This window comes from Eucyclogobius newberryi, unplaced genomic scaffold, assembly GCF_026437365.1.
Source record: "Eucyclogobius newberryi isolate DKJ021-1_F unplaced genomic scaffold, fEucNew1.0.hap1 SCAF_3, whole genome shotgun sequence".
NCBI lineage: Eukaryota > Metazoa > Chordata > Actinopteri > Gobiiformes > Gobiidae > Eucyclogobius > Eucyclogobius newberryi.
The window spans coordinates 10126896-10151170 of record NW_027315945.1 but is presented as its reverse complement, the minus strand read 5'-3'; the positions used below and the strand labels follow the sequence as shown (position 1 = coordinate 10151170).

Genomic DNA, 24275 nt, shown 5'->3' with positions numbered 1-24275 from the left:
CGTCCAGCCAGAGAGAGAGAAAAAAGGACAACTCCTCCCAAACCTGTCAACTTCCTCAAATTCCATCCATATAAACGAGTTCTGCGTTAGAAGAAAGCAGCCAACGAGCCAAGAGACCGGACGTCAACTAAACCTCAAGGTAAGCTGTAACTTCTTCTGTTATTCGAACTTCAGCGGAGTTTGCTTCTTGCCCTACTTTCCGAAGCATTCAAACAAAGAAAAGAAGTAGAGCTGTGAAAACTGACTCAGAACAGCTGGGAATTTGCATAGATCGTGACAACGTTAGCCTAATTCTAGACGGCGCTTTTCACTGAGGCAAGCAAAAGTAATGATATGCCATGTTAATGAATGTGTGGGAAGTAGGCGAAGTCATCAAGTTTGAAAATCAGATATCGTACGGAAGTCATTTTCTGAAGGGTTATGGATATTGTAGGGATGAATATTCAAAGTTTGTTCATATCCGTTCATTCGATATAGAAATGAGTAATATTGCAATTTTCACAAAACGCTTTATGCTGTGTTTAAATCAGCGTTAAGTATATCATGTAGAACAAATATTAGAATTGTCATTGGATGAAAAACTTAACAAAAGAGCAGTTTAAGAGAGAGAACCGAGATCTTGGAATTATAATGTATTTCCAATGTACAGAAGTTATTTAAATGCAAAAATAAAAGAGGCTATAGTGACATACAGATAGGAGAAAGTATGTTTTTCTATCTTTATAACTACATATGACTTTTTTGTGACATGTTCTCATCATTAGTTTTTCAAAGTTGCATTTCGATTGATTCATGCGTGTTTGCTTAATCCTGTTTTGTCCTGGATTTAAGGATTTAAAAAGTCGGTTTTCACCTACCACCTATCTCCGCCCACTTTTCAAAATGTATACTTAAGATTCAGAAATATCATGATTATTAGGTTAATCGATGTGATCATTCAGATCACAATACAATTGTAAGAAACAAAAACATTGTAATTGTGACAATTTTAGAAGCTAATTTAAAGGTTGAATGGACGATTTTTTTGGCCCAAATCTGAGTCTCATTTCCTCGTGGCGTGGACTGCCAATTAGTCCTGCCACGTATCAATCATAGAACGCACCTACCGCTCACCTGCAGCCGCGTGTGGCTCGTCCCCCGAGAGCAGCATGTTTCTGCGTGTCTAAACGCATTGATCTATCATAATATAGTTCCCTCAGTGTATGGGACAAAATGAAGACGGAGAAAGACAGTTCGAGCTGACTCAGAAGAGACTGAAATCTACGGGAGACGAGAGATGCGATGTGATCCGTCGTGCTAATAAACAAACGCACCCCAAAAATAGACCCAAATGTAAAGAACTTGTTTTTATCTGGCACATTTAACTTTAGTTTGTCTTTCAGAAAATGTTATAAAGCAGGTCACAAACAGTGACAGTGAAAAACAGTAAAATGTTACACCATGGAAATAAAAGAAAATTTAAGATATTCTCTCTCTTATATATTCTCTCTTTCTCACATTAATCATAACACTAAAATTTGATATCGTGACATCCCCACATAGGATGTCACATAGCCATTTTTTTTTCATCAATTTAGCAGTTTTGAACAGGAAGTCAATGGACCTGTTTCTGTTATTTAGCTGTTTTATATCAATATTGCGCACTACCATACAGTACATTTTTAATATTGACACTAAATACTCAAAAAAGAAAAGAAAAAAACAGAATAAGGCTGCTATAGGTGTGGAGTTTATATATACAATAACAAACTACAAACCTAACCTGCAAGTTTTCAATAACATGTTTGTGCAACCCTAATCGAAAGCGCTTTATGCTGAAACATCTAGCTAAAATGAAACGTTCTAAGTTCCATGTGCAGACCGTAGGGAGCCGAGGCCGCACCCCCCACTCTGGCAACGCTTTGGGTTTGACTTTGATGTTAAGTTGCTGACAAAGCTTTTACAGGATCTCCTTTGGGAAGCGCCTCGAATGTTTTGTTGCAGCTACATGGTAAAAGTATCACTAGGCACTACAGAGACCATGATCCTTTGCTCCATTTCACTGCAAACAACATGAAAAGCTTTGTCCTAATACTTTGAAATATAACACTAATCCAAACCAATCTAACTTTATTTGTATAGTAAATTTTACCAACACAAAGTCTCCAAAGTACTGCACGGAGTACAAAACAAGCACAAATAAAGTAGGTTAAAAAATAAAATAAAAAAATAAATACAATTAAAAAAATATTTAAAATACGTACAAACAGAATAAAAACTAATTAAAAACAACATAAAATAATAAAAGACAGCCAGAGGACCACAAAATTCTCATGCCGGGTTAAATGCTGTGAATAAAAGTGCTTTTTTAAACAAGACTTAAAAGCATCAACTGAAGGTGCAGTCTTTATGTGGAGGAAGAGCATTCCGAAGTTTAGGGCCAGCTACAGAAAAGGCCCGGTCGCCTCGGCTTTTGAGTCTCGTTTTTGGGACTAGAAGTTTGAACTGGCCTTCAGACCTCAGCGAGCACGCAGGAGTGTAAAATGCAAGTTGGTGTAATACCGCATCCATCCAGGAGAGCTACGTCGTGGAAACATCTTGATTTTAAAACGATCACTACCTCTGAAAGCTTTATGACAATAATGAATGCACAAGACAAACAAGTCGGAGAATGGGTGGCATTTCTACAATTCTGCATCGTACTGACATAAATAACCAATAGCTTAAAGGTGCACGATGTAACTTTACTAATGTGCTCCACCGCCTTCGCGTGTCGCTAATATTGCTTTGCCTGGAATATTAAACATATTCATCTTAAATAATCAAATACAATAACTTCAAGCTTGTTGACCATCCACCAGAAAATATACACAGTGCATCTTAAGCAGTTTGTGTTCATGCTGTAGAATGTGTTCGTGTAAAGTATGGACATTGTGAGACTTGGATAAAAAAATTAAAAAACAATATTCAAAGAAGTCTAAGTCTAAGAAGTTTTAATTGAATTTTATTTGGTCACATTTAAAACAAATGAATTTAGGTCATTCTTGTGCAATCGTACTGTTTGAATTTTATTGCTACTATTTGACTCAATACAAGAGACGTTTGGTTAAAAGAGATATATTCTACTTTTTTCAGGTACTTAGTATTGAACCATGACATAAGTAGATCATCCGTTTACATTGTATTCATTGTAAACAGCAATGATCTAAAATGGCTTGATAATAAAAAACAGGTCCATTGACTTCACCATATTTATGTTTTTGAAATGTGTCGCTCAGAGTCCTCCTTTTTCAAATAGAAAAAGAGGGTAGAGGGTAGGCAAATACAGGAATTTTCAGGAGAATACAAGATTACTCAAAACTGCAGGAATCAAAAATACATCTTGGTGTAAACTAACGGTGAGGAAACACTGTTGTAACAAGGTTAAAAGCTCATTCATGTTGATTTTGCGTAACATGTCCCCTTTAAGCTTTCTGTCAGTTTTTGTTTTTTTGTTTCATGTCAATAGGTCAGTAGTTGTGTGTCCCAGAGTAACATGATGTTGGGGACACTGTGCGCTCTGCTGCTGCTGGGGTTCACCCTCAGCCTGCCTCTGGCCGACATGGAGCTGGACGGACGCTGGCACGAGTGGAAGGCCACACACAACAGGCGGTATGGGGTATGTAGCATTATTATGGGGGTATGGGGTATGTAGCATTATTATGGGGGTATGGGGTATGTAGCATTATTATGGGGGTATGTAGCATTATTATGGGGTTATGGGGTATGTAGCATTATTATGGGGGAATGTAGCATTATTATGGGGTTATGGGGTATGTAGCATTATCGTTTTACGTTCACGTTCATGCTTGTATTTGGTGTGCCTCATCAATGCTGGTTCCACGTAGAGCTGTAGAGCTGTAGCGCTGTAGAGCTGTAGAGTTGTAGAGCTGTAGAGTTGTAGAGCTGTAGAGCTGTAGAGCTGTACCGCTGTAGCGCTGTAGCGCTGTAGCGCTGGAGAGCTGTAGAGCTGTAGCGCTGTAGAGCTGTAGCGCTGTAGAGCTGTGAAGCTGTAGAGCTGTAGAGCTGTAGAGCTGTAGAGCTGTAGAGTTGTAGAGCTGTAGAGCTGTAGAGCTGTAGCGCTGTAGAGTTGTAGAGCTGTAGAGCTGTAGAGCTGTAGAGTTGTAGAGCTGTAGAGCTGTAGAGCTGTAGAGTTGTAGAGCTGTAGAGATGTAGAGCTGTAGAGTTGTAGAGATGTAGAGCTGTAGAGCTGTAGAGTTGTAGAGCTATAGAACTGTAAAGCTGTAGAGCTGTAGAGTTGTAGAGCTGTCGAGCTGTAGAGCTGTAGAGCTGTAGAGCTGTAGAGTTGTAGAGCTGTAGAGCTGTAGAGCTGTAGAGCTGTAGAGTTGTAGAGCTGTAGAGCTGTAGAGCTGTAGCGCTGTAGAGTTGTAGAGCTGTAGAGCTGTAGAGCTGTAGAGTTGTAGAGCTGTAGAGCTGTAGAGCTGTAGAGTTGTAGAGCTGTAGAGCTGTAGAGCTGTAGAGTTGTAGAGATGTAGAGCTGTAGAGCTGTAGAGTTGTAGAGCTATAGAACTGTAAAGCTGTAGAGCTGTAGAGTTGTAGAGCTGTCGAGCTGTAGAGCTGTAGAGCTGTAGAGCTGTAGAGTTGTAGAGCTGTAGAGCTGTAGAGCTGTAGAGCTGTAGAACTGTAAAGCTGTAGAGCTGTAGAGCTGTAGCGCTGTAGAGCTGTAGAGCTGTAGAGCTGTAGAGTTGTAGAGCTGTAGAGATGTAGAGCTGTAGAGCTGTAGAGCTGTAGAGTTGTAGAGCTGTAGCGCTGTAGAGCTGTAGCGCTGTAGAGTTGTAGAGCTGTAGAGCTGTAGAGCTGTAGAGCTGTAGAGTTGTAGAGCTGTAGAGCTGTAGAGCTGTAGAGTTGTAGAGCTATAGAACTGTAAAGCTGTAGAGCTGTAGAGCTGTAGCGCTGTAGAGCTGTAGAGTTGTAGAGCTGTAGAGTTGTAGAGTTGTAGAGTTGTAGAGCTGTAGCGCTGTAGAGCTGTAGCGCTGTAGAGCTGTAGCGCTGTAGAGCTGTAGAGTTGTAGAGTTGTAGAGTTGTAGAGCTGTAGAGCTGTAGAGTTGTAGAGCTGTAGCGCTGTAGAGCTGTAGAGTTGTAGAGCTGTAGAGTTGTAGAGTTGTAGAGCTGTAGAGCTGTAGAGCTGTTGAGCTGTAGCGCTGTAGAGCTGTAGCGCTGTAGAGTTGTAGAGCTGTAGCGCTGTAGAGCTGTAGAGTTGTAGAGCTGTAGAGTTGTAGAGCTGTAGAGCTGTAGAGCTGTAGAGTTGTAGAGCTGTAGAGTTGTAGAGCTGTAGAGCTGTAGAGTTGTAGAGCTGTAGAGCTGTAGAGCTGTAGAGTTGTAGAGTTGTAGAGTTGTAGAGTTGTAGAGCTGTAGCGCTGTAGAGCTGTAGCGCTGTAGAGTTGTAGAGCTGTAGAGTTGTAGAGCTGTAGAGCTGTAGAGCTGTAGAGCTGTAGAGTTGTAGAGCTGTAGAGCTGTAGAGCTGTAGAGCTGTAGAGTTGTAGAGCTGTAGAGCTGTAGCGCTGTAGAGCTGTAGAGCTGTAGAGCTGTAGAGCTGTAGAGTTGTAGAGCTGTAGAGTTGTAGAGCTGTAGAGTTGTAGAGCTGTAGAGTTGTAGAGCTGTAGAGCTGTAGAGCTGTAGAGCTGTAGAGTTGTAGAGCTGTAGAGTTGTAGAGCTGTAGAGCTGTAGAGCTGTAGAGCTGTAGAGCTGTAGAGCTGTAGAGTTGTAGAGTTGTAGAGCTGTAGAGCTGTAGCGCTGTAGAGCTGTAGAGCTGTAGAGCTGTAGAGCTGTAGAGTTGTAGAGCTGTAGAGTTGTAGAGCTGTAGAGCTGTAGAGCTGTAGAGTTGTAGAGCTGTAGAGTTGTAGAGCTGTAGAGTTGTAGAGCTGTAGAGTTGTAGAGCTGTAGAGTTGTAGAGCTGTAGAGCTGTAGAGCTGTAGAGCTGTAGAGTTGTAGAGCTGTAGAGCTGTAGAGTTGTAGAGCTGTAGAGTTGTAGAGCTGTAGAGTTGTAGAGTTGTAGAGCTGTAGAGTTGTAGAGCTGTAGAGTTGTAGAGCTGTAGAGTTGTAGAGCTGTAGAGCTGTAGAGCTGTAGAGCTGTAGAGTTGTAGAGCTGTAGCGCTGTAGAGCTGTAGAGCTGTAGAGCTGTAGAGCTGTAGAGTTGTAGAGCTGTAGAGTTGTAGAGCTGTAGAGCTGTAGAGCTGTAGAGTTGTAGAGCTGTAGAGTTGTAGAGCTGTAGAGTTGTAGAGCTGTAGAGTTGTAGAGCTGTAGAGTTGTAGAGCTGTAGAGCTGTAGAGCTGTCAGCGGTTCTAGTGTTGGCACGATTTACACTCAGTTATATCCATATTTTACCCCCTCTGGGCTAGTCTTTGTATAAAACTATCGTCGTCCTAAATCTTATTCTGTCTTGCCCACTTTTACTTCCATATCCAGTTCGAGAGGAATTGCAATCATTTCTTTGGAGAATGACATTTAAAAGAAGTTGTGTAGCTAAAATGTTAATTTGTGTCAAATGTTCAATGTTCATGTACCGTTTCTCTGTGTGACTTCAAAACGGTCCTGTCTTGGATTCGTTGGTACTCCAAACAGCCAAATATTTATTTCCTGGTTTGTTCTCGGTATGAAAAGATTGAAAAGCCCAAATTTAGAGGCACTGTGATTATTATTAAATGACTTGTAATGATGCAGCAAAAGTTGTGTAGTAATAAGTAAGTATACCTATATTAAAAATGAAAAGAGAATTTCTGATGAAGTATTGATCTGTTAGTGCCATGTTGTCAATAGTCATGTAATGGTTCAAAATACTCATCACTGAATATTCACTAGAATGTTGTTTCCAAGTTGCACAATTTGTAAAACAATGCAACATTTTTTTCAAAAATCCTTAGTGCGAGCCCTTTTAAAAAAACAAAATCTCAGAAATCTGTATTCTTTGAAAAATTATTATTATTATTTTTTATTTTACATGTGTTCAAAACTCAACAAGACAAGACATAAGATTACACAAAACAAAACCTGATTTGGACATAATTTACCATATTTGGTGTTGTTCAGTTCACAATTTTGGCCTCACAACTTTTAAATGTACTTTATTTAATAGTTTTGTACCGCTTTTTTGGAACAACATATTCTAATTTACCAGCATTAACCCTTTTATTTTCCAAGCAAGGAAAAAATCTCACAAGATCATTTTCCATTCCATTCTTTACACACAACTACTATATCATATTATCCCTTCTTGTCATCGCACCTTCCTGAGCAGATCAGCTTCATCGCAGCAGAACGTCACCGCTGCTTGTCCATTGTTGCCTTTGCCAAGTTGCACATTCAGTATTGTAAATAGCGTTCTGAAACAAAACACAGACTGGAGCATATGTATGAGATGATGAGTGGTGCGGGAGCTGCTCGTGTCGTGGTTCTGGCCTGGAGCGCTGCACACAGATGGAGCAGACAACAGTGGAATGAAAGCAGGACGGGCACAATGAGGATTGTCTGTCTCTGCCTCGCTCTCATCCTCTGCCAGTCGCTCAAATCCTCCACTCACAAACAGAAGTAGACCCACTTTCTCCAAACAGCTTTCAAAATGATGGCACTGACAACAGGAACACTCATTCATTTACGAGGGGAAGCCAGATGATGTGATATGTTACATTGGGCAACTACAATCCAGTAGTTTCTCTCACACACTCTGGACACACATAATTGTACTGCATTGCTGCCAGTCTGCAGCATCACGCATTATCCAATCTGCACGTTTAATCCATGTGCATCCTCAAGTTTATGAGACATTGTAACTTAAAAGGCTGTTTCCTGAAAAGGCATTTTCCCCCTAACTCTTCACAAATATCTGCCCTTAAAGCTGGGGTGCCTTAAAGCTGGAGTGCCTTAAAGCAGGGGTACCTTAAAGCAGGGGTATCTTAAAGCTGGAGTGCCTTAAAGCTGGAGTGCCTTAAAGCTGGAGTGCCTTAAAGCTGGAGTGCCTTAAAGCAGGGGTGCATTAAAGCTGGAGTGCCTTAAAGCTGGAGTGCCTTAAAGCAGGGGTGCCTTAAAGCTGGAGTGCATTAAAGCTGGAGTGCCTTAAAGCTGGAGTGCCTTAAAGCAGGGGTACCTTAAAGCTGGAGTGCATTAAAGCTGGAGTGCCTTAAAGCTGGAGTGCCTTAAATCTGGAGTGCCTTAAAGCAGGGGTACCTTAAAGCTGGAGTGCCTTAAAGCTGGAGTGCCTTAAAGCTGGAGTGCCTTAAAGCTGGAGTGCCTTAAAGCTGGAGTGCCTTAAAGCAGGGGTATCTTAAAGCTGGAGTGCCTTAAAGCAGGGGTATCTTAAAGCTGGAGTGCCTTAAAGCTGGAGTGCCTTAAAGCAGGGGTATCTTAAAGCTGGAGTGCCTTAAAGCAGGGGTACCTTAAAGCTGGAGTGCCTTAAAGCAGGGGTATCTTAGAGCTGGAGTGCCTTAAAGCTGGAGTGCATTAAAGCTGGAGTGCCTTAAAGCTGGAGTGCCTTAAAGCAGGGGTACCTTAAAGCTGGAGTGCATTAAAGCTGGAGTACCTTAAAGCTGGAGTGCCTTAAATCTGGAGTGCCTTAAAGCAGGGGTACTTTAAAGCTGGAGTGCATTAAAGCTGGAGTGCATTAAAGCTGGAGTGCCTTAAAGCTGGAGTGCCTTAAAGCTGGAGTGCCTTAAAGCTGGAGTGCCTTAAAGCAGGGGTATCTTAAAGCTGGAGTGCCTTAAAGCTGGAGTGCATTAAAGCAGGGGTACCTTAAAGCTGGAGTGCCTTAAAGCAGGGGTACCTTAAAGCTGGAGTGCCTTAAAGCTGGAGTGCATTAAAGCTGGAGTGCCTTAAAGCTGGAGTGCCTTAAAGCAGGGGTACCTTAAAGCTGGGGTGCCTTAAAGCTGGGGTGCATTAAAGCTGGAGTGCCTTAAAGCTGGAGTGCCTTAAAGCAGGGGTACCTTAAAGCTGGGGTACCTTAAAGCTGGGGTGCCTTAAAGCTGGAGTTCCTTAAAGCTGGGATAGTAGAAAAAGCTTCAGTTGTAGTCATCTGGACTCAGTTTGAAAAAATAGACGTTTCGACTCTCATCCAAGAGTCATTGTCAATAAATGAATTTAGATCGAGAACTCCGATATTAATACTGTTCTGTGGTAAGACCCGCCCATTGGGCGGAGCCTTCCTGAAGTAGAAAGAGTTGTTTGTTTCAACAGAAACTCCCCCCTTGTATCTACCGAGCTAGCCTATTCAGAATTTTAATGGCCTATTAGAAACCTCTTTGTCTTTGTGAGACCCTGGCTCAACCACCCTGAGTACCTGATTAGCATCTAAATGTCCTGGTCCTGGTCCTCTACCTTTCCAGGGGTTCAGTATTCCATTATAGATACCAGGAAGATTAAATCTTAGCCCTCCATTTCTGTTTAAAGAAGGTTTTTCTTTTTTAACAAAAATAGCTTCCTTAACTCCTCTTTCAAACCATCTTTTCTCCCTGCTTAAAACCTTCACCTCACCGTCTTCAAACGAGTGATTAGAGGCTTCAAGATGGAGATGCACGGCGCTCTGTGGTCCTGAACTTGTATTTCTTCTGTGCTGATAGAGCCTCTTGTGTAGAGGCTGTTTTGTCTCACCTATGTACCGTTCTTTACAGCTTTTTTCACTGCATTGGATCGAATAAACTACATTGCTCTGTTTTTGAGTCGGCAACTTGTCCTTAGGGCGAACCAGTTTTTGTCTTAAAGTGTTTCCTGGTTTAAAATAAACAGGGACTTTGTGTTGTCTAAAAATTCTCTGCAGTTTTTCTGACAGGCCAGACACATAAGGGATAGAAACACCCTTCCTTCTCTGTTCAGTTTCCCTTTTGTCCTGCTTCTTGGTTCTCTTCACTCTGTTGAGAGCCCAAGCGGGGTAACCACAGGCTGAGAGGGCATTTCGGACATGTTTTTCCTCTTTCTTCTTGCCCTCTGAGCTGGTGGGCACACCTTGAGCTCTGTGTTGTAAGGTTCTGATCACCCCCAGCTTGTGCTGTAGTGGGTGGTTGGAACCAAAGAGCAGATACTGGTCCGTGTGTGTAGGTTTCCTATATACTTCTATTTGGAGTTTCCCGTCCTCTCCTCTGATCGTGGAACAATCAAGAAAGGCCAAGCGATTCTCCTTAGCGTCTTCTCTTGTAAACCTGATATGTGGGTCCACAGCATTGATGTTCTCAGAGAAGGTTTCCAGCTCTTGTTCCTTGATTGTTACAAAAGTATCATTGACATAGCGAAGCCACAGTTTTGGGGCTATGCCTGAGAATGAGGACAGTGCCTTCTTCTCAAAGTGCTCCATGTACAGGTTGGCCACTATGGGAGAGACGGGCGAGCCCATGGCACAGCCATGAATCTGTCTGTAAAATTGTCCCCGGAATTGAAAGTAAGTGGTGTTCAGACAGATGTCCAACAGTTTACATATGTGTTCAGGTGTCAGTTTGGTCCTTTCCTGTAGGGTGGTGTCTTCCTGCAGTCTGATCCTCACTGCTGCTACTGCATCAGAGGTCGGGATGCAGGTGAACAGGGACACAACATCATATGAAACCATGAGGTCATCTGGGTCCAGTTGGAGATGTTTCACTTTATCCTTTAATTTCTCCTGTAAAGTTCCTGTTCTGTCTTTCAATTTATCAATTCTGACGTTGTTTTCCTGGATCCTTTCACTGAGCATCTGCATAAGGCTCCTTCTCCAAATCTTCTCTGCTCTGTGTCCTCTGACCGGTGATTTGATCTGCAGGCTCTTCGGGATCATGTTGTTCTGTCTGCATCTAAGATTGAACCTCAAGTGATTCCTGTTGTCTGCTAGTTTCCTGGCTACAGATTCGAGTTCCCGAACTAAATCCAAGGTTTTAGGCCCAAAATTCTTGATTGTTCCACGATCAGAGGAGAGGACGGGAAACTCCAAATAGAAGTATATAGGAAACCTACACACACGGACCAGTATCTGCTCTTTGGTTCCAACCACCCACTACAGCACAAGCTGGGTGTGATCAGAACCTTACAACACAGAGCTCAAGGTGTGCCCACCAGCTCAGAGGGCAAGAAGAAAGAGGAAAAACATGTCCGAAATGCCCTCTCAGCCTGTGGTTACCCCGCTTGGGCTCTCAACAGAGTGAAGAGAACCAAGAAGCAGGACAAAAGGGAAACTGAACAGAGAAGGAAGGGTGTTTCTATCCCTTATGTGTCTGGCCTGTCGGAAAAACTGCAGAGAATTTTTAGACAACACGAAGTCCCTGTTTATTTTAAACCAGGAAACACTTTAAGACAAAAACTGGTTCACCCTAAGGACAAGTTGCCGACTCAAAAACAGAGCAATGTAGTTTATTCGATCCAATGCAGTGAAGAAAGCTGTAAAGAACGGTACATAGGTGAGACAAAACAGCCTCTACACAAGAGGCTCTATCAGCACAGAAGAAATACAAGTTCAGGACCACAGAGCGCCGTGCATCTCCATCTTGAAGCCTCTAATCACTCGTTTGAAGACGGTGAGGTGAAGGCTTTAAGCAGGGAGAAAAGATGGTTTGAAAGAGGAGTCAAGGAAGCTATTTTTGTTAAAAAAGAAAGACCTTCTTTAACCTGTTACCACCCACCTATTTTCGCCCTGTGCACAATGGTTGGACATACCCAAATGGCATTGCTTATTAAAAGAGGATCTTATGTTCCACATGCAAGTGTGATGCATAATTAGAAAGCTTAGGCCTTCTAGTTTCTGCAGATGTGCACATGAACACTGTCAGGGCTTCAGAACTTACACTACAGAGGCCCAAACATAAACAAAACATCCTTTTTTAGTCTCGCCTGAATATTGTCAATTTGTAATGGTCCTGAGCATGACATATTTCATTGTGTGCATATGCTGTTCACTGTACATGATGTTTATCTTGTTGACAACAACTGTGTAAAGTTTCAGAGCTCTAGGAACAGGCATTTTGGTGCTGTTGACCTTTTTGTATCAAAAAGTATATTCGGAACAAGTGATCCAAATATGTGCCAACTGTGCCAAACTGTTTTATTACAATTTTAGCTCCTCTATGATCATAAAACATACATTTTGATGTTTTGTAGGCCACTAATAGCAATTATAACCGCTAAAAAAAAAAAATGTGAAAATGTGTAAATATGAGTTTACCCATGAATTTCCCATATAGAGGTAAAAAAAAAAAAAAAAAATTATAATATTTTTATTTTATTTTTGTATTGGTATAATAATACATACATCTCACAAAATGCACGTCCAAAAGGCTAATAAAATCAGAAAACATGCGCAAAATCCTGCCGAGAAATCTGGCTCTTTACAGCCTTCCCGGAGCCTTACGCACGAGAACAGGGAGAATTCTGTGTAAATAAACCCTTTGTCCCGCCTATCAGGAAAAAGGTCTCCTGACTGGCTAGAATAATATGTCACTCAAAGTCTCCTGCGTGCCTGCTAGCAGAAGCTAAGGGCTAAAAACAAAGATGGACGCGCGCTTCGGAAGCGCCGAATTTTTTTTCTCCGGAGGCTGTAGCAAACAAACCCGGTGACAGAAAAATTCGTGGATGGTCTCATTCTGTAGGAAACAGTCTAAGGAAGAGATCGATGTCAAACACTATCGTATAAGTCAAACAGGTCATTTGTTATGGACGGAGAAATGCGGCGGACAAGCGCATTCTCGTCCGGTGAGAAACGAAGAAAAGTTTGTTTACTTGACAATATCTCGAAATCGGATAACTTCAGGAAAAATACAAGTGGATATTGTTTTTCAATGATTCCTTACGGACAGACTGAGTACAAGGATGTACAGAATTAAAGCCGTTTCGTCCGTCATAAACAGCAAACAGGTAGGACATGCGTTTGTAAAAGTTGAGACTTTCTCACAAACTATTGGCAATTGCTTCTTGGGGCATATTATTCAATGTAAATCAATGACATATTCGTTTTGTTGAGAAAATAAGCTTTAAAATGATGTATGGCTTGCTGGTATTGACCACGGAACCGCCGGCGGACAGGTGGGTGGTAACAGGTTAAACAGAAATGGAGGGCTCAGATTCAATCTTCCTGGTATCTATAATGGAATACTGAACCCCTGGAAAGGTAGAGGACCAGGACCAGGACATTTAGATGCTAATCAGGTACTCAGGGTGGTTGAGCCAGGGTCTCACAAAGACAAAGAGGATTCTAATAGGCCATTAAAATTCTGAATAGGCTAGCTCGGTAGATACAAGGGGGGAGTTTCTGTTGAAACAAACAACTCTTTCTACTTCAGGAAGGCTCCTCCCAATGGGCGGGTCTTACCACAGAACAGTATTAATATCGGAGTTCTCGATCTAAATTCTTTTATTGACAATGACTCTTGGATGAGAGCCGAAACGTCTATTTTTTCAAACTGAGTCCAGATGACTACAACTGAAGCTTTTTCTACTATGGAACACGCCTGGACGAATGAGGGATTACACCGACTTAAAGCTGGGATGTCTTAAAGCAGGGGTACCTTAAAGCTGGGGTGCCTTAAAGCTGGGATACCTTAAAGCTGGGATGCCTTAAAGCTGGAGTGCCTTAAAGCAGGGGTACCTTAAAGCTGGAGTACCTTAAAGCTGGGGTGCCTTAAAGCAGGGGTACCTTAAAGCTGGAGTACCTTAAAGCTGGGGTGCCTTAAAGCTGGAGTTCCTTAACGCTGGGATGTCTTAAAGCTGGGGTGCCTTAAAGCTGGGGTGCCTTAAAGCTGTAGTGCCTTAAAGCTGGGGTGCCTTAAAGCTGGGGTGCCTTAAAGCTGTAGTGCCTTAAAGCTGGAGTACCTTAAAGCTGGGGTGCCTTAAAGCTGGAGTTCCTTAAAGCTGGGATGTCTTAAAGCAGGGGTACCTCAAAGCTGGAATGCCTTAAAGCTGTAGTGCCTTAAAGCTGGGGTGCCTTAAAGCTGGGGTGCCTTAAAGCTGTAGTGCCTTAAAGCTGGGGTGCCTTAAAGCTGGGGTGCGATTTTAGGACTTTTCAGCATGAATTAAGGTCAACCGATTGATAAAACTCACAATCTCCACATAACGAGATGCAATTATCATGTTTTCCGACAGATGAATAACTCAACCTCTACATTTGATCATTTCTAACTGTACAATTAGCATGTAAAAACAACAGTCAGCAGCACAGTGCTAGCATCTGTCTCCTTGACCCGTCCCCTGGGGCTGGAGGTCAATGCTGCAGCTGTTCTATAGGTGCCGCCGCTGTGGACTTTAAACTCTGGCGCACCCCCCTGAGCCCTGCACACTTTCACACGTTGTACTTGTGCTGCATCATTATGGACGCATGCCCCTGCACATGTGTTACTAACTGTGTCGTCAGCAGAAACCAGCAGCTTTGTTTTTGCATTTAGCGCCCGGGTTGAGTCAGTACTGCTTCAACAGTCACACGGTTAGCGAAGAATAGCATCAGCATTTTTCTGGCCAATAAACAAGAAGATAATTTGTTATGGTAATAGATAACAAGACTATGTAACTGCTGTGTATAAAAGAAGCATTTGTTGGCATAATCACCAATTCCAAAGTGGAAATTGAGCGTGGCAGGAAATCAAGAAATTAAAAATTCAAGAGCAAATATTTTAAAGATATCATACAACAAGTCTACTGAATATTAGTATGGGACTGGTATAAGACACTAATAAAGCTGTGCCATACTACTATTCTGTAGAGAAAGTAGTGAGTGTGTGGATGTGAACTGGTTTCCATGGCCTCATTAGTGAAATAGGGCTGTGACAGATATGGCTGCCTGTCTTTGCTAATTAAAATGGAATTGTGTCCTATTTGCCTAAATTAATATACTTAAATATGAAAAAAAAATAAAAAATCAAGAAAAACATACATGCTATTTTAGCCTTTAAATTGGTATGTCACACGTTCATTATGCTGGGGATATGGGAATGAACCATGATTAAAAAAAAAAAACACACGAAGCAGCACTACTAACTATTAAAAAGAAGTGCTGCTTCCTGTTTTGTTTTATTAGCTATTTGTTTTATCTATCTATTAGCGCCATGTTGATACATTTTATCAACATGACGCTAATCGATAGATGCTTCATAGAGAATAGAGATGTCAGCGCGGACATGTTTGAGTTCATAATGTTATTTTGTGGTGTTCCAGGAGGAGGGGGCGTGGCGCAGGTCAGTCTGGGAGAAGAACTACAGAATGGTGGAGGCCCACAACAGAGAGGCCGACCTGGGCCTGCACACCTTCTGGCAGGGCCTCAACCAGTTCAGCGACTGGGTGAGTTTGGACAAAAGAATACATATCTTGCCATTAAGAAAGATTTTTTTAAAACTTGGATAAAATTGCATACGATTTTGTAAATGCTTCTTTAAATCTTTAAAATCAATCCTCCTAAATAAAAATAAAAAACGGCATAGTTTGCTATCTTTATAAGGCTAAGGTTAAAGTAGTAAGGCGTGAGTTGGGACTGGAGGGTTTTAGATTTTCTGACAGTAAGAGCCAACCTTTAATACACTCATGTGCCTACATTTACAGACAAAGCTTTCAACTTTATGTTTTATCCAAGGCAGGAAGAATTATCGCAAATAAATACACATTTCAATTTAAATGTTCACAATGAGCAAATCGCAAAGACAGTCATTATTTAAAGTGGTTGTACCCACTTGTTTTCATGCAATATTTAAGTAAAATTTGTTTTGCCCCAGTTCAGATAAAATATCTGATGTTGTAAAACCAGCTCTTAGGGTCAAATTGACTGTGCTGTTAGCATGCTAATGTATGTTAGCTTTTTTGCTGTCACGGTAACGCTGTGAAAAGTGCTTAAAAACATAATTATACGTGAACTTTGAACAGAATCCTGGAACAATAATAATAATGATAATGAATATCTAGATATTTTAGCCCTTTATTTATCTTCTATCACATTCTGCCTAAGACACATGGCCGCAGACAGTATTAGCATATCGTGTGTAAATTCTCTGATTAATTCCGCTGGGTTCCGTTCCTCTCCGGCACACGGGGGAAGCGGCGCAGCGGCGGGGTGGAACTAGACAGCGCCGTGGCCTTTAAATCAGCCACCGCAGACACACAGAGGTGTCAGTGCGGGCCGTGACTGATGATTCCACATATGCATTTAAGACGCCTTCTGTAACAAGCGCTGTCAAAACAGGGAGGAAGCGGAAGTGTGAAATACGACATGACGGGCCTCTTTCATTAGCGACATGGAAACAATATGCACTCGAGAGACAAGAGAAGCAGACGGTTCGGATACAGGAGGCAGCATAACAACATCACAAGGTTTGCAGAGTTAAATTGAGATGTGGCTGGTTAAATTGTCTTTTTGGTGATGACAAAAATACAGTATTAGACTGTAGACTGTATGATATTACCACAAGAGATGCACCGATACCGATATTGGAACCTGTATAGTCGTTGATTCAGGAAACATGTTGGTAAAGATCCAAGATATCGGTTCAGCCAATATCCTGTTTGGGTACATTTTCCATGAATTGTCCTCGGTACAGCTTGAAAGTGTTTACACATTCTCAAATGAAACGTAATTGGCTGTTTGAGGGGTTCAAAGTGAATAGTCCGTGGAACTGGATATTATGTTATTGGACAATAACATATAAAGCAAAAGATATTTAGTTCTTACCAAAGTATGACAAATTGCTGAATTTCTATTTCGAACGGCAAAACAAAGCATTTTAGCAACAGCCGTTTCCTGGTTATCGACGCACGGCACTCAAAATGTAAAAAAAAATGTCCTGTGCATCCTGTGCATAACGCATCTAACATTATCCAAACCCAATGCGTTTCATAAAGAGATGATTAAATGCGGCACAGAGAAGTAAAATAAATGCAGAAAAAGCTGAACACAAACTGGTAGTTTCTTGTTTATTCTAGCTTTAGCCTCATCTCAAAAAGCCATAAACATAGTTTTGTGAGTTGCTGGGATGACTAAAAAGTATAATTCAGGTATTTTAATTTGACAGACCCTGGAGCCATAACTGTGCTGAAGAGCTCCAAAGATGAACCGGTCAGATACCAGATCAAGTTGAAACCAGCCTATTCACCTCATTACCTGCCCACTTTTTCCTCTTTTTTTCCACTTATCGGCATTTCTGTTGCAATGGCTCTATTCTTTTAAATGAAGAACAAGGGAAAGTCTCGCAGCTGTTTATGGACTGAAAACCACCACTATATGGGCACTAATTACCGCAAACTGTGTCCTTATATTGCCAATATATTTAATATTTGAATTTTACAAAAAGCCTATGGGAAAAATGAGTTAGTATGCTCATTCTCTCCATCAGAAATGCTGACTTCATCAACAGATTTTGTTATGCTGTTGGATAGCGTGATAATAGACTTTGTCAGGATTTTTTCTAACGTTTGTCAAATTTCTTTTAGATACTTCTCATGAAAATTCATTATAACCAATGCAGACATACTGGGTTGCTTCTGCAGGAACAGGTGGTTGGCAAAAATGAGTCGTTTGGCTTCCATTTTAATTAAGCAGTTGAATTGCTTGGGACGATTTGAGTGTCAAAATATTCAGAGTACAGGCAATGCACTCAATGTACGTACGTGCATAAGCCAAGTTTAAATAATGGTTAATCATCGTCTTTATGGACCTATTCACTTTCATAAGCGACCAATTAAGAAGTATGAGTAGTTTTTGTCTTACCCTTCTTCCTGAGCAGTTTAGCTCATGCATGAGCCTTAGGGGATAGCGCCTCTGTATCTCTTGTTCTTTTGTCTCTTAAATCTTAGCATAATACAAAAAACTGCACAAAGCCACCATACTTCATCAGTTCAAATCCTTCTTTTCTTTTCAGTAGATATTAATTCTAAAAACATATTTCCATATCTAGCTAGTGACACTGACAATTTCACCTCAAATGGCTTGGAAAAGGAAGAAAAGTGACTCTACAGTTTTGACTACTTCAGTATACAGCCCTGTACTGGGATGTTTTAGCTTCAATCCAAGCATCAATTTCCCCCACATGGTCCATCCACTTAAATATGAAACATAATTTAGCTATTTAAATTGTTTTAGATTTTTTTTTTAGATTTTACTACTAAATATACAACATGTTTAATGTTCTTTGTGTTTTTTGTCTATTCTTCTCCATCTGACATAAAGTTAAAGGCAGTGCACATGACTTTATTCTATGTGGTAGAGTACACAGAGTTACATAGTGGACCTTTAACTACCTCTTTGTGTCACGATTGGTCACTAAACAGTAGAAATCTGTTATAGCCCTTTTTATAGCCAGACTTTAGCCTCCTAATGTGGATAATCTGAGGCATGAATTAAAATGCCAATGTTCTAAAAGTCACAGTAAATGATAAGTTGAATTGTCAGTTGACTGTTATTTCATTTTTTGTCCACTGACCTTTCTGTCGATGTTCTTGTGCAGACGTCCGAGGAGTGGGCCATGTTCGTAGCTGGTATTCCTTCTCATGTGAAAAAGAACGGCAGTAACGTCATGTCGTTTGATAAGACTGAGGTGCAAAGGCTGCCCAAGACCGTGGACTACCGCAAGAGGGGAATGGTGTCCTCCGTCAAGAACCAGGTCAACTGACAACCTCTTAACCTCTAACGTTAGATTCACTGGCGGCTCACAAGTTAGCTAACAGTGTCTGACTTTGTTTCTATGTGTTGACTTCCTCATGCTGAAATAGCATTACCCATCAAACAAAAGTGCTAACCATATTTCTTGATACAGTTGAAGTGTTTATTACGTTTCAATCAATTGTCGTAGCATAAAAATCCAGAGGTTCAAACTGGCATTTACTGTTAGCATCACCAAAAGGAGTCATTTGTGTTTTAATTTACTGCAACTCAATATCTTTGGATACATTTGACAACATACTGTCTAAAAATATATAACTTCTCACTAATTTTATTGCCTAAATGTCTTTCTATAGCCATTTTTATGCTGAAGTAGCATTGCCCATCATATAAAAGCGGTAAACAAAATATATTTGTACTTATATTCAATAACTTCACATGTTTTATGCTTTATAAAATGCATAAAAATCCAAAACCTCAAACTGGTTTAGGCTACTGTTATCATTAGGCATTAGCTGTTAGAGGTTAACAACAAACCTATTTTTTTCACTGCTGTTTGGATTCATTTGACACTGTATAGCTGCTCACTCATGTTATGCTCTGATGCTAAATAGAGGACAGTTGGATGGCTCAGCGCTGGGAATATTAGCGTAGTGTACATCTGTGTCTTCTAATAGTTACCTTAGTTATTGATACAGATGTCATGTTTTGTTATGAAATATTATCTCATCCACACATACAAATGTGGATGTCAATCACTCAATCTCTGCCAAAATGCTACAGTAATCTGACCTAATCTTTGTTTTTGTTTTTATTAATTATGCAACACCCATCAGAACATTAACCAGGCTTGGCCACACACAAGTCTCAAACACAGCCACATTCAACAGCAGTGAATACAGGTGTGATTATACTTAAAAAACGTATGATTATTATTATAGACAGTGTATTTACTTATAGAGTATTAAAACACATGTAATTCATTTTTTGAGTGCAATATTTTTCCATGACCGATGAGGTAATTTCAATGAACAATTTATATCTGCACAAAGTGGTACAATGCTGCCCCCAAGTGGACAAATGTAGATTCAACATAGAAAAAAAACTGCAGACCTGATGAAGCATGAATAAATAAATAAATGGACGTTAACAATAACCAATAAAGGTTATTTTAAAACAAGCAGCATCTTCACACAGATATTGACCTCTTAAGGTTACTTGTTTCAGAACAGAATGAATAATGCAAGTCTGAATTTGTATACCATGGCATCAGTGCTACATTTTAGAAGTATTTGAAAGAACATAAACCTGCTTTTGGGAAGAAGTAATCCTGAAACTCAACATAAATATTCATGTAAACAGGAACTTGTCTCATGAAGCTTGTCTAATAGGAATGGTACGGACAGCATCCATGTTATTTTCTTTTTTCATCTTAATACACAACAATATGTGACTTAAACACTAAAATGACCACATTGCAGCATGTCTCCTAACTGTCTCCTCTCATCTGCAGGGCTCGTGTGGCTCGTGCTGGGCCTTCAGCTCGTCCGGGGCGCTGGAGGGTCAGCTGGCCAAGCAGACGGGCCAGATCGTGGACCTGAGCCCTCAGAACCTGGTGGACTGTGTGACCGAGAACAGCGGCTGTGGAGGAGGCTACATGACGAACGCCTTCAGTTACGTGCAGCAGAACGGAGGCATCGACTCTGAGGAGGCCTACCCCTACGTCGGAGAGGTACACATCCACACCACTCAAATATTAGTTTGGCGATCGATTTAAGAGTTTGTCGAGAGAAAAAATGTCAACAATGTCAACTTTGTCAAATAAATGAAAGGGAACGTATTGTTCAATTTCCTTTTAGCCATGTTACAACAGTGTTTCCTCATCATTAGTTTCCTCAAAGTTTTATTTTGATTGATTCCTGCATGTTTGAGTAATCCTGTACTGTCCAGCAACTAAGGCTCGAGTGTTTTCACCTACCTCCTATCCCCGCCCACATCCCTGTACTTAGCAATTATATGAAAAAATGAAGACTCTGAGTGACACATGTTGGGTACAAGATATCACGTAACCACTTTTCTAAAATAAGAATGTAAATGACAATCTGCTGCTTGTTACAGTGAAATGTCACGAGGCAGGGCTTATCAGTTCTGCAGTTTTGAATACGTAGTCAATGGACCTGTTTCTATTACTAAGCCATTTTAGATCAATATTGTGATTTACAATGAACAAATCGTTAAATGATGATCCAGTTATGATATAGTTCAATAGTAGCTACCTAGAAAAAAGTATAATATGTTAAGAAAAAGGTTCAGGGAAAAATAATTTGAAATGAAACTAGCCTTGGAATTGAATAGAAAAATGCATGTGACTACATCCAAATAAAAAAGATAAACAAATCTTTACTAAATCGATGTAAGTATTCTTCTATTGTCATTTAGTTTGCTCTTTATTTGGCTGACCAAAGCCTTCCAAACCAATTTAACCAACTTACTGCAAATTCTCTACAAGTCCGACAAACTACCGTATTTTCCGCACTAAAAGGGCCAATTAAAAGCCTTTCGTTTTCTCAAAAAACGACAGTGCGCCTTATATATGGATTAATTCTGGTTGTGATTACTGCTCTTGAAGCGAATTTGTGTGGTACACGTTTTGTTTCGCTGAATGCGCCTTATGTGAAAAATGATCGAAAATAGTCATTGACACCTTGCGCCTTATAGTGCAGAACATACGGTAATCAATCAATACACACTTGTTTTTTTTCCCTTGCAAAACTTCTGAAATCCATGTAGCCTGACTCGTTAGCATTAGCATGACGCACGTTGTCTGTGTGCAGGATCAGCCGTGTCGCTACAACTCCACCGGGATGGCGGCCCAGTGCAATGGCTTCAAGGAGATCCCGGTGGGCAACGAGCACGCGCTGGCTGTGGCTCTGTGGAAAGTGGGGCCCGTGTCTGTGGGCATAGACGCCACCCTCACCTCCTTCCAGTTCTATCAGAAAGGTCAGGAGTTTTTCCAAATAGATTGATTTACTTTGGAACTCCCTCCCCCAACCTGTCCGCCACTCTCCCTCACTCACAACATTTAAATCCTGCCTAAAAACATACCTCTTCACCCAAGCCTATGACCTCCCCTACCCCTAGCCTCCTCTACCCCATTGCCTACACTTCTACCCCCTGTTACATCCCCATCTTTTTCTCTCTACTTCTTCTGTCTTGTTCATTTTATCTGTATATTAATGTGTTCTGTACGTGTTGTCCCCCCCTGTCTGTAAATACCCCCCCTTTTTTTATTATGTTCAGCGTCTTTGGGTCACTGAAAAGCGCTATATAAATAAAAGTTATTATTATTATTATTACGTTTTGCGGAAGATCTGCCAAGGCAAAATCATCTGTGTCATGCACCAGGGGTGAGCGATATAGACAAAAAATGAATATCCCCCCCAAAAAATACTTTAATCATACTATAGTGTAGATTTTGAGTGACCGCTAACTCAAGTACCATAGATACCATAGTAAAATGTCCAGGGTCGCTAGATTTAGCAATTTGTGACGCAAAACAAGATGCACTATACACACAACTATTTTAATTGTATTTGTTTAATCTAGACGCAGCAATTTATTTCTGGGTTTAGAATTAACTTTCCTGGATATTTGAAAATCATCACAGTTTCAAAGTTAGAATGTATCGTAATGGTACAAAAACAGTACAACAAAACAAACGATATAAAAATGTATGTGTTCTTGTTGTGTTTGAGTGACAATCATTATTTTTTAGGTTTAAAATGGCAAGACTGAAAAAAAGCTTTATTTTAAGTAGTTTTGACCACATTTTAGGAGATTGAATTTTCTTAGAAGTGTTTGCAACTTGTCAACCAATGTGGACAATTGGATGAACAAAATCAAAATTTGACTGAAACAAAAGAACACAAAAGAGTAACAGCTTTGTTAGAGGTTTTGATGTCCACAGTCTCAATAGTTAATGTCTTCAATACAATGTCACAAATGTGTGTTATAAGCGTCAAAAAGAGAAAAATGAAGCATGTGTAGAACGTGGGCTCTGCAGTCCGGGTTCACTCACAGCTCATGCGCATTGTGCCCAGGTGTCTACTACGACCCCAGTTGTAACAAAGACGACATCAATCACGCCGTGCTGGCAGTGGGTTTTGGAGTGACCGTCAAAGGCAAGAAGTACTGGATTGTCAAGAACAGGTGCGTCTTCTGAAGCAGCAGGTGGCTCATAGCGCCGGCCAAATGATACACGCCATGTTGGATTGTCTTTTATATCTCTGTCAGCCATGTTTGTGACAGGACCATGTCTGGAATACATTGTAGCCTATAGGCCTGCTCTTGGACAAAAACTGGACTCAACAAAAAGTAAAGCTATATTGTAGCTTCAAATATGAAAGAGAAATGCTGTCTGGTGGTCCAGTGGTTAGGTGGTAGCACACATGCCCCAGCCACGGTGTCTTAACTTTGAATCCTGACTCTTTCTTTGAATTTTCTGCATGTGCTCCCTTTTCTCTCATCCTCTTTTCACGCTCAGCTGTCCTGTCTAATAAAGCCTACAGACCAAAAATAGTGTAATGTCATTTGGTCAAATTAATTTAATACATAACTTTCATGTTTTGCCAGCACCATTGTGAATCTCTCTGACAGATAGACTTGGTTTACGTCCAAGTTTATAACGTTTGAGGCGGTCCATGATTTAATGAGAATTTCCAAGATGCACATTTTTTTTCCTATATTTCAGTGTAAACGTCTCTGTACTTTCTACCTTCAGTCATCTCAATTTACAATATATTCCAGATGACTATATTTTGAAACCTTTTTGTAGCTGCACAATAAACTGTTTACTTGTAGTGTTAGTTCTGATAGTTTAGCAGCTAATACATAATTCCTTTGGAGTTTGATAATTGCTTGGATCAAATCAAGAAGAAAGGCATAAAATAGACAATAAATACAAGAGATACAACATTTTCCATCCCATACTGTAGTATCAATATTAAGCATTTATTTCCAAAAATATTAGTGTAGCCAAATATTTTAGTCAAGTGGGAGTATCAAATTACCAAACAATATATATGAATATGTATCAAGTACAAATATACTCACTAACGGATGTTGTTCTGTTTCTTTTGGACTATAGCTGGGGAGAGGATTGGGGCAACAAGGGCTACATCCTGATGGCGCGTAATCGTGACAACCTGTGTGGCATAGCCAACCTGGCCAGCTACCCCCTCATGTGAATGGTAACATAGCATCGACTACAGTTGGACATGCTCCAATGAATGAACTGTATGTAACTGTAAGTGAACGCTCAGCAAAGTGTCCTCAAGCACCAGGAGAACGAGCCCAGAATGTGTCCAGAGAAGGCCGTGGTGAGAATGGAAGCAGACATCATGCTGCACATCATTAATGTGAGGAATACACAAACCTACATTTAGATCTGTGTGGCAAATTAGTATCTGAAACATTAAACATGCACATTTCAGTAAGTTACAACATCTCACCGTACTTCCTCCTTGTTCTTTCATTGATTCTATTTAGAAATGTTTAAAAAAACAAAAGAAATGAAATGTGGTAGTGAAGAGCGTTGCTGGGCAATGACTCGATCTATCCTGTTAATCTGAATCTCTGCTTTGATACTTGATGTTTTATGTGTTATGTTGTATATGTTTTTATCAATTTTAATAAAAGTTTTGTTCAGAACCTACCTTTAATATTGAGT

The 24275-nt window shown here is 40.6% G+C and overlaps 1 protein-coding gene across 1 annotated transcript; it reads left to right on the top strand.

Annotated features, from left to right (window-relative positions):
* Window positions 1-31: 31 nt before the first annotated feature.
* LOC140373839 (cathepsin K-like) lies at window positions 32-24260 on the top strand. The gene is made up of 8 exons (XM_072460534.1): window positions 32-139; window positions 3511-3637; window positions 15121-15243; window positions 18393-18548; window positions 20061-20279; window positions 21382-21547; window positions 22648-22756; window positions 23694-24260. The coding sequence occupies exons 2-8, from the start codon at window positions 3515-3517 to the stop codon at window positions 23791-23793; spliced, it is 996 nt and encodes a 331-aa protein (XP_072316635.1). The 5' UTR covers window positions 32-139; window positions 3511-3514; the 3' UTR covers window positions 23794-24260.
* The last annotated feature ends 15 nt before the right edge of the window (window positions 24261-24275 follow it).

Coding starts and splice junctions, on each gene's coding strand:
- LOC140373839 (XM_072460534.1), top strand. CDS start 3,515: ATGATGTTGGGGACACTGTGCGCTCTGCTGCTGCTGGGGTTCACCCTC. Junction 15,244..18,392: donor TCAACCAGTTCAGCGACTGG/GTGAGTTTGGAC, acceptor GTTCTTGTGCAG/ACGTCCGAGGAGTGGGCCAT. Junction 21,548..22,647: donor CTTCCAGTTCTATCAGAAAG/GTCAGGAGTTTT, acceptor CATTGTGCCCAG/GTGTCTACTACGACCCCAGT.